This window comes from Phlebotomus papatasi, chromosome 3 (genome assembly GCF_024763615.1).
Source record: "Phlebotomus papatasi isolate M1 chromosome 3, Ppap_2.1, whole genome shotgun sequence".
In the NCBI taxonomy this organism is placed as follows: Eukaryota; Metazoa; Arthropoda; class Insecta; order Diptera; family Psychodidae; genus Phlebotomus; species Phlebotomus papatasi.
In genome coordinates this window covers 15,734,171-15,747,897 of record NC_077224.1, presented here as the reverse complement: position 1 = coordinate 15,747,897, position 13,727 = coordinate 15,734,171, and the positions used below count along the sequence as shown (strand labels likewise).

Genomic DNA, 13,727 nt, shown 5'->3' with positions numbered 1-13,727 from the left:
GACGATCTGTGGAAAAATCGTCACGATCTCAGCAAATATTGGGCTTATCTAACAATTTTTTACTCGAATCGAAATGGACTTTGATTTTCTGCTCTTGTTTTCATAGGGAAGAAGGTAAGTTTGATAGTAAGTCCTTCGTTCCATCCTAATTTAGGAGTTTATCTGGCAAAAATTTGTGCTCTACTGCGGTTCGAAAATCTTTGAAAAAACTTATCTAAAACACTGTCGAATGTTTGAAACACTGAACCTAATAACCCTACCCGTACAAATGGTTTTTCTGTAGGTGGGAGGGGCTAAAAGTCCTCTACTCCAAAAGAATGAAACCACGCCTCTTATACCCCGAAGAAAGTTTTTAGAACACTTGAAATGTCTTAAAGATTTGTTCTTAACAAATTATAATATAAGGTCTAAATTAGTCTCTGGTTCCCCGAAAAAATATATGGGATCCATAGGGCGGTCTTCAGACTAGAGGTTTAGCCCAGTTTCCAAGGGTCTCAAAATCCTTAATAGCAAGCAATTTTATTATTTTCTCAGAATCTTAATGCATCATTTACCAAACCGAACCGAATTTACCACATAAAAAAATCAAAATTTGTCATATAATATTGTAATAAATGGTCTTCAGACTAGAGGTTTAGCCCAGTTCCCGATGGTCTCAAAATCCTATATTATATAGCAACCAATTTTATTGGTTTTTTTGGAACCTAATAGAACAAGTGCCCTTAATAATTCAATCCTAAGTAAAATTTTTCCAAGAAAACTTGACTGATAAGAAATTATAGCAGTTAAGCCATATGGCTAGGTCTAAACCTCGTATAATACTGTTAGACCGTCTTCAGACAAGAGGTTTTAGCTTAGATTTCGAAGGATTCAAAATCATTAATAGCACCCAATTTAATTTGTTCTTCTGATTCAAATTCATTAATTATCCTTAATAGTCCATTTCTAAGCCAAAATTTTCCAAAAATTTTCGACTGATAAGAAATTAGAGAAGTTAAGCTTTATGGCTAAGGTCCTTGACACACCTTGACACACTTGGGACTTAAGCCAAGAGACGGCTTAGTGGAAAATTATAGAAATGTGGTTTAACAATTATTTCGAATTTAATTACACTAAGCCGTCTCTCGGCTAATCCTCAAGTCTGTCAAGGCCCTAAGCCTTAGGTCTGAAGCCCGTATTACAGAATTCCCCTCTTGAAGCCCGTTTTTACCTTTTTCGTTGAGTTAATGCGTTCATTTTATAATTGCAAAGATAATCATCATCATCATTATTTTCAACCGCTTATCCCTATTTGTGTCGCGGGCCCATGAGGCCCATGACATCCAATTTAGCAGCCCACGCTTGTCGATCCTCCGCCACTTCAGGAAGATATTCGTGTTTTATCTCAAGACGTTCCAAGGCAAGACTCTGAATTTGATTCAGCCACCTTGTCCTAGGTCTGCCTCGAGGTCGACGCCTCTTCACAATGGTCTACATCGCCTGCATAGCTTTCCTGGGGAATTTTTGTAATTGCCGTAATTGCAAAGATTTTCTTTAAAAATCTTATCAATTTCCCGAAGAGAAACATTTTCCGTGTAATGAACATTTTACTCAGAAAACCTAATAGAACCTCCCATAGAAATATAGGATGTTGCAAATAGTTTACTATGCTTTTCCTGTTTCTGTTTTATATTAATATTACGCCTAATTTCCTGTAAATCTTTATAAAATTATTTTAATTATTGAAGCAACCGAAACGACAGTTTTAAAGTTTTAAATTCTCTCAACAGTTTTAAATTCAAATTTCAATCACAGAGCCATCTATCGAGAGAATTATATTCACCATTGGAGGGGAAGTAGTCAATTCCCCCATTCTATTGTGACAGTTCCTATGTGAAAAACAAAGTTTCTCGTGTGATTTTTCTCAATTTTCTCAATATTTAGTGATATCCCCGGCTACCTTGTGCTGTAAAAGTATAGTGGGTGCCAATGAGCAGCAATAGCCATAGCATGGCTGACCCAAATCCCTGGGGCGAGGTGAGAAAATGCCCTTTTTTCCCTGTGTCTCCATGGCATGAGAAAAAAATGGTGTCGCGCAAATATAAATATTTCGCGTTTTTGGGCAAAAATTCTTGCAGATTGAGCTGACAAGCCGCTTTTCCGAGGAAATGTCCCAGTTGTGCATAAATCAGGATTACTCGGATGTGGTGTTTGTGGTGGATGGAGTAAAGTTACCGGCTCATCGAGTGATTTTAGCTGCCCGGAGTGAGTATTTCCGGGCGATGCTTTTTGGGGGAATGTCCGAGAGTTCGCAAAATGAGATTGAACTGAAAGTTCCTCTGGAGGCTTTTCGTGCTCTCCTGCGTTACATTTACTCAGGGCATATGTCCCTGTCGCAGATGAGGGAGGAGGATGTACTGGATACTCTCGGTCTGGCCAATCAGTATGGCTTCACGGAGCTGGAAAAGGCAATTTCGGGGTATTTGAGAAAAATACTCTCCCTGGACAATGTCTGTGCTGTCCTGGATGCTGCTCGGCTCTATGCCTTTGACAATCTCATGAATGTCTGCCATACGTTCATGGATCGCAGAACCACGGACATCCTCAAGCACGAATCCTTCAAGAATCTCTCGCAACAATCTCTGATCGGGCTGCTCGAGAGGGATTCCTTCTCGGCTCCCGAAGTGTCAATCTTTGTGGCTGTGCACGAATGGTGCACAGCCAATCCGGACGCCAATATTGACCTTGTGGTGTCCCATGTGCGTCTGCCCCTGATGGATCTCAAGCAACTCTTCAGCGTGGTGCGTCCCTCGGGCATCATAGGCAATGATCGATTGCTGGATGCCATCGAGAAGAAGACCACGAGTAAGTTCCTGCCCTATCGGGGTGCCCTGTGGCCAGAGGAAAATGTGGCATCGCCCCAATTTGACTCGAAGACCATTCAGGGTGAACAGAGATCATCCCTCCTGGACGGCGACACTGAGTCCTACGACATGGAGCGCGGCTATACGAGGCACACAATCAATGAAAACAATGATCAGGGCATTGTTGTGGAACTGGGAGCCATCAGTATCATAAATCACATCAAGATTCTGCTCTGGGACAAGGATGTTCGTTCCTACTGCTACTACGTTGAGGTAAGTGCTAAAATTACTTTCCCTAAGAATTATTGGAGCGCGTAAAAAGGGTTTTAAGAGGCTAGAGAGGGAGTTTGTCGCATTTATCAGTGAACTATTAATAGACCTTTCTCCGGAAGGATGAACAATTACTGATTGGCAATGAAAAGGACTATTTTGGGTTTCCTCTTAAAGATAGAATTCTCCCTTTAAACTATTTTAAGGTGAATTCCGTGGTCAAAGAAGAACAAATAACTGCCCACATTCCTTGGAATACCTTTGGGAAGGTTGCATAAGCAATTGGCGTATGGACTAAATTTAATTTTACAGTGAAACTATTTTATTTCTCGGGGCTTCTAGATCGGAACATTTAAAAATTAAAAAAGAAAATCAATAATTTGAGATTAGGGTCGAGAAAGTACTTTTGGCCACTTTACGATTTTATAATCTTGCAAATCTTGAAAATCTTTTTAAATTAAAAGGTTTAAGAAGGAGTGGACAATCCATAAGCAATAAATCAGGAAAAAATATTTAATTTTAGGGTAAAACTTTGGAAAGTCGGACAGTGTGGAATGTCGGACAAACCAATTTGAAAGTCCGCATTTTGAGCATTGTTTAATTCATTTTTTGTCAATTTTTGAGGGAATTGTCTAACCTGAAAATTGTTTTGAGATATTTTATCCTTCAGCAATTTTTGTTCACACTTCTAAAGGCAAAAATAAAATAAATTGATTTTTTTGAAAAGTCGGACAGCGCGGAATGTCGGACAAAGTAATTTTTATGTTAGAGATTTCCCTCAAAACTTGATAAAAATAAATTAAATAATCTTCAAAATTCAAAATTACAAATAGTTTGTCCGACATTCCGGGCTGTCCGACTTTTCAACATTTATCCTGAAATTTAATTTCGACCACTCAGAATATAAGTCGAACAACTCGATTTTTTTTTTGCAAAGAATCGTTTTAATAGCTTTTTGGATACTTCTTTATACCCTCTACCTCTACCTTCCCTGTGAATATACTTGAAAGATAATTATTTTGAAAGTATTAATCTTTACTGCTAATTTGTTGCACAAAAAAAATGTTAGTAAGTGTTCATTTGTTCGTAAAGTTTTGCCAAACAAAAATATAACGAACTATACGAACAAATGTTTGTAAATGAACAAAAAAAACTGTTCGTCAAGTACTCTGAGAAAACGTGATGAATTATCCCCACCTGTATTTTTTAATTTTTTTCAATAAATTGAAAATAAAACCAACAAAGAAAAGGCGATAATGCAGAATCACTTAAAAACAGTTAGGTACTAAAAAATGTTTAGGAAAAATATTTCCCATTAACATGTTCTAAAAAAATAAATATGTTTTTTAGAACATGACTATTGTCAAGTTCTTCTACTTTATCGAATTTTCTTTGTGTTGGTTTCATTTTCAATTTATTTATTAAAAAAAAACCACAAGAAATAGGGTGCAACCCTCTTACAAATGTGTGGCAGTGAAAGAAGAGAGAAAAAAGAAAAAAAAAACATGGGAAAAGAAAAAAAGCAAAGGAAAACAACAAAGTAAGAATAGTGGGAGAGTCAAAAAATCAAACTGAGATTACATTAAATTTCCTATTTCATTTTTAATTTGAATAGCACCATATTGGTGCTGTTTTTTTTTTAGCACTTTGAGCTTTAAAGTTTGACAGCTAAAATGTATTTTTAATAATTTCACTGCAAGTAATATACTTTTAGCATTCGAAACTATTGTATCATAGTTACGCATTGAATATCTTCTGGTTAACACTACTTTTAAGTTATTTACACTAAAATTATGGGCTAAAAACTCGATAATCGGGCACGCTGATTTTTAGTTTTTTTTCTTGTAACTTTTTCAGGAATATCTTAATCAATATAAAATTTTGTGGGGATGTAGATCTAAGGTTTCTGCATCCAATGATACCATATTTTTATACTACTGTAAGTAGACTTGCAATAGTCTTCTTCGGAGCCGACGATATGTTTTTTAGCATATGACTGTTCTCAAGTGATTCTGTTTTGTCGACTTTTCTTTGTGTTGGTTCCTGTCTGGACTGTTTTCCCCAGTCTGTGTTGTGTTGTAAAACCATCAAACAGTCGTGATAGCAACCAGCACAAAAAAGAGAAGTCGATAATGCAGAAGCCCTTGAGAACAGTCATGTGCTAAAAAAATGTTTAGGAAGATTTCCCTTTTTCCCTTTTTAATTGGAATAGTACCATATTGGTGCTGTTTTTTTAGCACTTTTGTTTAGGAGAAAGATTTCCCATGAACATGTTCTAAAAAGTTAATATGTGTTTTTAGCACATGACTGTTCTCAAGTGCTTCTGTTTTGTCGACTTTTCTTTGTGTTGGTTCCTGTCTCGACTGTTTTCCCAAGTCTGTGCTGTGTTCTAAAACCACAAAACAGTCATGATAGCAACCAAGACTAAGAAAAGTCAATAATGCAGAAGCCCTTGAGAACAATCATGTGCTAAAAAATGTTCAGAAAGATTTCCCTTTTTCATTTTCAATTGGAATAGATTGGTGCTGTTTCTTTTAGCACTTTTGTTTAGGAGAAAGACTTCCCATGAACATGTTCTAAAAAATGAATATGTTTTTTAGCATATGACTGTTCTCAAGTTATTCTGCTTTGTTGACTTTTCTTTGTGTTGGTTCTTGTCTCGACTATTTTCCCCAGTCTGTGCTGTGTTCCAAAACCCCCAAAGAGTCGTGATAGGAACCAACACAAAGAAGAAAAGTCGATAATGCAGAATCATTTGGGAACAGTCATCTGCTAAAAAATGTTCAGGGGAAAGATTTCCCCTTTTCATTTTTAATTGGAATACAGTAGACTCTCTCTCAATCGGGAATATGGGGCAAAATGTCATCCGGTTTAGCGATAGAATTTAGCGTCAAAGCCTTTGTAAATTCCACAAAAAGTGCTCAATTATAAAGAATCACGATAAAATAGGAAGAACTACAGCGAATTTGAGCAAATTAGCTTCATAATTAAGCGTGAAAACTGTCAACAAAATTTGACGCCCGATTGAGAAAGAGCCGATTGAGTGAGAGTCTACTGTAGTACCATATTGGTGCTGTTTTTCTAGCACTTTAATACAATGTTTAGGAGAAAGATTTCCCATGAACATATTCTAAATAATTGAATATGTATTTTAGTACATGACTGTTCTCAAGTACTTCTGCTTTATCGACTTTTCTTTGTGTTGGTTCCTGTCTCGACTGTTTTCCCCAGTCTGTGCTGTGTTCAAAAACCACCAAACAATCATGTGCTAAAAATGTTCAGGAGAATGATTCCTTTTTTTCATATTTAATTGGAATAGCACCATATTGCTGCTGTTTTTTTTAGCACTTTTGTTCAGGAGAAAGATTTCCCATGAACATGTTCTAAAAAAATGAATGTTTTTTTAGCACATGACTGTTCTCAAGTGTTTCTGCATTATCGACTTTTCTTTGTGTTCAGTCTGTACTGTGTTCTAAAACCACCAAACAGTCGTGATAGGAACCATCACAAAGAAGAAAAGTCGATTAATGCAGAAGCATTTGAGGACAGTTAAGTCACGAACTCGAGCATTCCATGAATCTGGGACGCTTTTTCACTTTTTACTTTAAAGTTAATATCTTTAGCTTGAAGATGAATATGCCTAATGTCTCATTTTCAGGTGAGCGTCAATCAGCAAAACTGGGAACGGGTGATTGACCATCGCGACTACAATTGTCGCTCCTGGCAATTCCTCTACTTCCCTGCTCGAGCTGTTCGCTACATTCGCTTAGTCGGGACTCACAATACCGTCAACAAAGTCTTTCACGTGGTTTCCTTGGTGGCCATGTACACAGCCAATGTTCCTCCACTCCACAATGGGATTGTTGCACCTGTCAGCAATGTGGCCACGTTGGAGATGAGTGCGATTGTGGTGGATGGTGTCAGTCGTACGCGGAATGTCCTGATCAATGGAGATGTGAAGAATTATGACTGGGATTATGGATTTACGTGCCATCAGTTGGTCAGTGGGATGATTCTTGTGCAATTGGGGCAGCCGTACTACATTGGATCACTGAGACTGTTGCTCTGGGATCTGGATGATCGCAATTACTGCTTCTACATTGAGACTTCGACCAATCGGAGGAATTGGGAATTGGTGGTGGACAAGAGATCTGAACCAGTGCGATCCTGGCAACATTTCACCTTCTCGCCGCGTCCGGTGGTCTTCATAAAGATCGTTGGGACGTACAATACAGCCAATGAGGTGGGTACATCAGGAGGATTTTGGTCATGGTTTGTCGTTTTTGAGATGTTGGCCTTTCAGATTTTCCACTGTGTCCACTTTGAGTGTCCATCGCAGGATCCGGCGTATTTGCTGGCCAAGAAGGAGGGTGACAAGAAAGAAAAAAGTTCCTCAACACAAACAATATCCCCAGGAGGAGAGAGTCCAGGTGAGAAGAATGTAGGAGGAGCAGGAGCAGGAGGAGAATCATCAAAGTCGTAAATCGCCATGCAGAATAGAAGATGTTGATTCGCTTTTTAACCCTAAGATTTTTCCAGGTTTTTACTTTTCTCTCTTTACCTTTAGTATTTTGTTCGTACCTTGTTTAATTTTTTTTTCATTGGATCTTTCTGGAGAATTTTTTGAGGCTGAGAGGGAGAAATTTAAGAGATTTTCCGGAAATGTTCCGGGAGTTTATGAAATTGACTGAGTATTGTTTTTTAAAATGATTTTTCATTTGGTGCTAATTGAATCCATCCCTGAGAAATTTAGAGAATTTGTTTACAAGAGTTGAAGACGATGGAAATATGCCAAAGCATCACAGAATCCGGCTCTAATTCCCCATTGAAAATTTGCGATTTTTTTTAAATTAAAATTTTGGAATTTTTCATAATTTTTTTTTATCGATAAAATTCAATATCGATTTTACTTTTTTTAGGTCTAATAAAATGATTTTAGGTAAATATTCCGAAATGAAAAAATCTAAAAAAAAGTCCAAGACTTTTAAAATGAATCCAGTACTTTTTCTCAAAACCCCACATCAATATGATAACTTTTTCCGATTTAGGGTCCATTTAAACAGGGGTATTTCGAAATCTATCTCACAGTGCTACACTGACTGATAGAAATCCGAAAAAGTTAAAATAACATTCCGGAAATGTTAATATTACCCTGAATTATTGATCCGAAATCGGTGTACATATTACCCTTTTTAGGCGTATTATGGGTTAAAGTTACCCTTTTTCATGTTAATTTTACACTTAAAAATGTGTAAAATTAACATTTAAAAATATTGATATATTTTTACACCTAAAAAGTGTTAAAGTTAAGTGGAAAAAAAGTTAATCGCACCCTCTTCTCAGTGTACATTACACCAGTGAGTCTTGGATAAATTCCTTATTGGTTCGTAACTAAGATAAAATTTTCCCGATGGTGATTTTCAACATCAATAGAAGTGGCCTCTGAACATTGGAAGTAAGTTTCGTCAAAAAATTGCCTTTTTTATTTATATTTAGAAAGGGAGATTTTGAATAATAATGTCCTTTTAAATGGACGTTGAAAGGTTGGCACAAAATTCGAAAATTCAGAGAGAACTTTTGAAAAATAAACCCTTTGGAATTTTCTTCATTTTTTCCCTTTTTCTTTGCAGTAAGAAATAGAGAGACTTTAAAGTTGTCCCAGAGAAAGTAAACTTATGGATACTTAGAGGCTCATTTAAACGAAGGTATTTTCATTCGAAATCTCCATTTTGAAATAAAAATTCTCCATAGAAAAATTTGCCAAGGTTAAATTTTGCCTATCTTTCGGAGGATAAAATCTGCTTCCAAAAGCTCTATTTTATAAATTTGGGCTCTTCATAATCACTCTAATTCCGCTTTTTTTTCAAAATAACCGAATTTAAGCAAATTTGTTGAAAAATAGGTACTGCAAAATGGTTAAACTTTGACCTTCGAAAATTCGATATCGAAATGATAATCTATCTAAGGACGAAATATTCACCTTGATTATCTCCAAAACAATCGAAAATGAAATAAACCAAAAGAAACGTGGTTTTGGAGGACTAGGAGGTGGGTGGAAGAAAAAATACTGTCCTAGAGTTACTAGATAATATTAACTTACGGAGGGGTCGTCGAAAACCGGAACTTGATATCTCTTACCATGTGAATTACATATTTATTAACTAGCTTAGTCGTCCTTGGACTTTAGTCGTAATCGTAAGTGTGTCCAGCATATTAGACAGATCCAATAAGTTTTTTGGTATTCCTTGTTAAAAGTGTCTCAAGAGGATGTCCTCACTTTTGGTAATTACAAATTTTTATCAAGTTGGAGCGAAAAAATCTTTCTGACTTCTGATTAACCTTTTAATTGATTAACCTTGTTTTCAAAGGATCGATCGATTTTCGAACATGATTTTTGGAATTTGGATCTTTGAAAGTAACTTAAAACCAGAAAAATTCGCATTTTAGGTTTTGATGGAATGTTTTCTTGGGAAACTTTGAAAACGGATTCTCAAATTACAAAAAAAAAAAAACTGTTCGAGTACACAGTAAAAAAAATTAACACTAATATAGTGTGTAATCTTTCACACCACTATTATAGTGTTAAATTTGGAAAAAGTGTTTAATTTAAAATTGTTTAATTTAAAGTTGTTGAATTTCAAGATGTTGAATTTGGAATTGTTGAATTCTGTTTATTGTTGAATTTTCTTTTCATTTCGAAGATTTTGATTTTTTGCCTTTTTAGACATTTTTATTCGTTTTTCCTGTACTCGGGATCCCCCCCCCCCTAATGTGAAATGATTACATCTGATGCTCGGATCTTCACGATATACTTATTTTGCATATAAATATTTGATGTTCTATATGACTTTTGCCCAATGAAGAGCATCTCGACTGAAGTATAAGTCTTAATTGGAAATTCAACAATTTTTACACAACTTTTGTTTAAAAATTCAACAACTTTTGTCTTAAAATTCAATATCTTTTGTTTAAAAATTCAACAACTTTTGTTTAACAATTCAACAAATTTGGTTGAAATACACAAGGTTTCACACTATAATAGTGTTAAAAATTATGATCAAACTATAATAGTGTTAATTTTTGATCATGTGACAAAAAATACCATAAAGTTGTGTATTTTTTCACACTATAATAATGTGAAAAACTGTAATCATTCTATAATAGTGGTAATTTTTGGAATTTGTCAAACAGTTTTAAATCACGAAACATTGTTGGAAAATTTTTATGATTATAACAGTGAGAAATTTTACACAGATCGCAATTAAATAATTAATTTATTCGATTTCACACTATTATAGTGTTAAAATTTTACACGTTTTCAAATTAAACAACATTATTGAACATTTTTCAACTATAATAGTGGTAATTTTCAAATACGTGACAATAAATTACCAAAATGTTGTGCATTTTTTAAACATTTTTAAATTAAACAACTAAAATGGTCGATTTTGCTTGCACTATTATAGTAGTAAAGTTTTACACATTTTTTTACTGTGTAGTTTTCGAAATTATCCAGAATGGAGGTGTGCATGAACTGTTTGAAACCGAATAAAAACGTCAAATGTACGTTAATAATAGCCAAAACACTACCTGAACAAACTTATTTTGACGTTTATTCGGTTTCAAACGGTTCTTGTGCACCCCTGATCCAGAAATCGATTTATAGGAGTTAGAGTCAAACGATTTGAGATACCAACTTGAGGACTTTGAAGGACTCCCATAAATCAGGAGTGGCGTGATAACTTATTTTCGATAGTATCGACTATCGATTCGGAAAAATTTTAACGATAGCAGGATTTCCTGTAACTAATACAGATATTTATAAACAGTCACATCCTTTTAAGAATGTCACAATGAATGGCCCAGCAATGCGTAAAAAGTCGACATTCACATCTAACAGATGTAGATTTATCGATACTATCGGTTCGATAGTGTCGAAAAGTTACCATTTCACCCCAGCCTTTGCATCGCAGCCAAGACCTGAATTTCATTTTCGAACATGTTTTGGGACCTTCCCAGGCTGGTATTTTATTCACAAACTAAAATGACCTTGAATTATTCCGTCTAGGGGTTTTTCAAGGTCAATGATTAAAATAGCTATAGAGAGTTTATTTATCCGCCAATTGGGGCAAGTATGGATTCATTTGAACGGTCTTGAAAATCCGAACAAGTCTCAACCGGTTTTAATACACTTTAAAATAAATTTAAGAAAAAAAATCATATTTTTTCAATGGTGGAATAGGGTTAAGGATCTTTCTTTTTGCCTCGTTCAATATTTTCCTGAAAGTGATCCTAAAAGAAAAAAAAAACAGAATTCAGCGTGAAGCAGAATTGTGACGAGATAAAAAAGAATATTTTTGTTAATGCTATTTTCAATTTATTTTATTTTTACAAAATGTGTTTTATTTACGACGTTGGACTATTTTTTTTAGAAGTTTCTAGTGAGTGGATGTTCCAGGAAGTATCCCTTGCTCTTGAACAATTGCTTTCCGATTTTCTCATGGGCCACGTCGTGGCTGAAGAATTGATTGTGTTGGATTTCTTCGGCCAGATGAATGATCCTTTCGGTGGCATGTGAACAGACTGAAGTTGCTGTGTGCATCTCGAAGTCGGCATAGCGAAGGCCAATGCAGTAGGATCTTGAGGCTCTGGCCACGGAAGCAAACATGGCATAGCAGAGAGTAGCTACTTCGGCCAGACGCTGAAGATCCACTTGATGCTGGTAGATTTCTGTGCCGTAGCGTCCTAGGAGGAATTCTGAGAGAAGATGCAGGCGCACGATTGAGAGTTCCATGGCATCTACGCCGGGTTTCACGGAGAGATGGAGATAGTGCTCGAGATTGGCGAATTTCTTGGGTTTGTCGAAGGATTGGCCAGTGAAGAGGCGCTTGAAGATGTAGGAGGGATGAAAGAGGGGATTTCTGACTTTTTTGACGGTCTCGTACATTTCCTTGCCGAGGAATTGAAGTCCCGTGAGGGAGATTAGGCACCGAAGGGAGTCTAGGACTTCACCTTGGGTCTGGAACTGAAGAGCATCCCGCATGAAGCGTTCTGTCACGTGACCTTGGGTGAAGATTGTGGAATCTCTGTGACATGCAATCATTCCTGCTGCTCGACTGAGGGCCATTGCGGAGAAATTCTTGATGATTCCACATTCCAGGGTGACATCCTGACCATCGTACATGTCTAGCAGGCCAGCTGTCAGGTAAATCATGCTCTCAATGGCATAAATGTCACAGGTGATGCGCGAAAAGCGATTTTTGAGCAAATCCACTTCCACCAGATCCATTCCTCCGGGCTTTTTCTCTATGCAGTACTCGGAATTCTCTATCAGAAGCTTCTTTAGCATGCCTACGGCTGCTAGGCCACCCTGAAGGCGCATTAGCTTCACCAGTTCCTCCCCAACTTCATGTCCAAGTCCTACTGTGCCCAGGATATTCCTTGAGGAGACTTCGACATTGTTGAATTTGACGGTGATGCTTTCAGAGCCTCGCATCCCGAATTCTCGCGAATCCTTTGGGATTTTCTCCACACCATCTCGATCTGTCTCTACCAGGAATGCCGTGACAGTCTCATCTTTTGTGCCTTTGTAGTTAATCCCTTCGGTTTTGGCAAAAACCACTAAGAGATTTGCCTTCCTGCCATTCAGGACGAAAAGTTTCTCCCCAGAAATCCTCCAAACTGTCTCGCCGGCGTCACTTGTGGCCACGGTGTTAAACATAGAACCCTCGGCGTCAACAGTCTCCTGAAGGGCTACACTGCCCAGGAGTTCCCCGGAAGCTAGCCTTGGCAGATAAATCTGCTTCTGTTCATCAGTTCCCACCTTCAAAATAGCATCTGCCACTTGATGATGTATCCCCAGGCACATCAAAAGGGCAGGTTCTGAAGCCAAAGGCTCCAGTGTATACAGGGAATCGGATACCATGTAGCCCAATCCACCAAAATGCTGCGGAATATTCATTCCATAGAGCCCCAAATTGTCGATTTTTCGCCAAATACTCTCAGAAATTTCTCCTTGGGCGTCTATCTGCTTGATTTCTTCAAAATCCTCCAGTGTTTGACGAATAGGAGTCACTTTTTCCATCACTTCTGGATGATCCTGGTAGTTGAAGACCTCAGGATAGATCAGCAAGTCCGTGTCAACACGACACATGAACATATTCTTCATCAGTGGCTCCTTCTTGGGCAATTTTTTGTCCACTTTTGTGCTGATAATTCGTATTCCGGGGGTTTTTGATGATTCCTGGGTGACTTCCTTCTTCCCGGCTGCCTCATCGTCAGTCGGTGGGATTGATGAGGATTTTGGTTGGATTTGGGCACTACTTAGAAACTGTCCACTGGGGAGAGTTGGCCATTTGTGGGATGGGTGTATCAGGAAGCGCCTGATTGCACTCCTACCGGCTGTTAACATTGCTTCCCGGATGAAAATTCCCGGAGTCTTACACGCGATTTGCTTTTTTTGCACTTTCCGGACGTCAGGGTGAATTTTGACACTAGAGGCGCTGTTATCGGTTGAAAGTTTTCTTTGGGTATTTTTATTGAGAGCGCTTCCTATAGGAAGATTTTCCTGAAAAAGTAAAAAATTGCATGATTTCCAGAAAAGAAGGATACAAA

At 37.3% G+C, this 13,727-nt stretch overlaps 2 protein-coding genes across 2 annotated transcripts; one reads left to right on the top strand and one right to left on the bottom strand.

Moving 5' to 3' along the window:
• Positions 1–1,829: 1,829 nt before the first annotated feature.
• Positions 1,830–11,509, top strand: LOC129807847 (BTB/POZ domain-containing protein 9). The gene is made up of 4 exons (XM_055857413.1): positions 1,830–2,016; positions 2,118–3,116; positions 6,772–7,356; positions 7,417–11,509. Exons 1-4 carry the CDS (start codon positions 1,969–1,971, stop codon positions 7,594–7,596), a joined length of 1,812 nt encoding a protein of 603 aa, XP_055713388.1. The 5' UTR covers positions 1,830–1,968; the 3' UTR covers positions 7,597–11,509.
• LOC129807846 (complex I assembly factor ACAD9, mitochondrial) lies at positions 11,468–13,611 on the bottom strand. The gene has a single exon (XM_055857412.1). The coding sequence runs from the start codon at positions 13,522–13,524 to the stop codon at positions 11,542–11,544; it is 1,983 nt and encodes a 660-aa protein (XP_055713387.1). The 5' UTR covers positions 13,525–13,611; the 3' UTR covers positions 11,468–11,541.
• Between the last annotated feature and the right edge of the window lie 116 nt (positions 13,612–13,727).

Coding starts and splice junctions, on each gene's coding strand:
- LOC129807847 (XM_055857413.1), top strand. CDS start 1,969: ATGAGCAGCAATAGCCATAGCATGGCTGACCCAAATCCCTGGGGCGAG. Junction 2,017..2,117: donor ACCCAAATCCCTGGGGCGAG/GTGAGAAAATGC, acceptor AAATTCTTGCAG/ATTGAGCTGACAAGCCGCTT. Junction 7,357..7,416: donor CGTACAATACAGCCAATGAG/GTGGGTACATCA, acceptor TTGGCCTTTCAG/ATTTTCCACTGTGTCCACTT.
- LOC129807846 (XM_055857412.1), bottom strand. CDS start 13,524: ATGTTAACAGCCGGTAGGAGTGCAATCAGGCGCTTCCTGATACACCCA.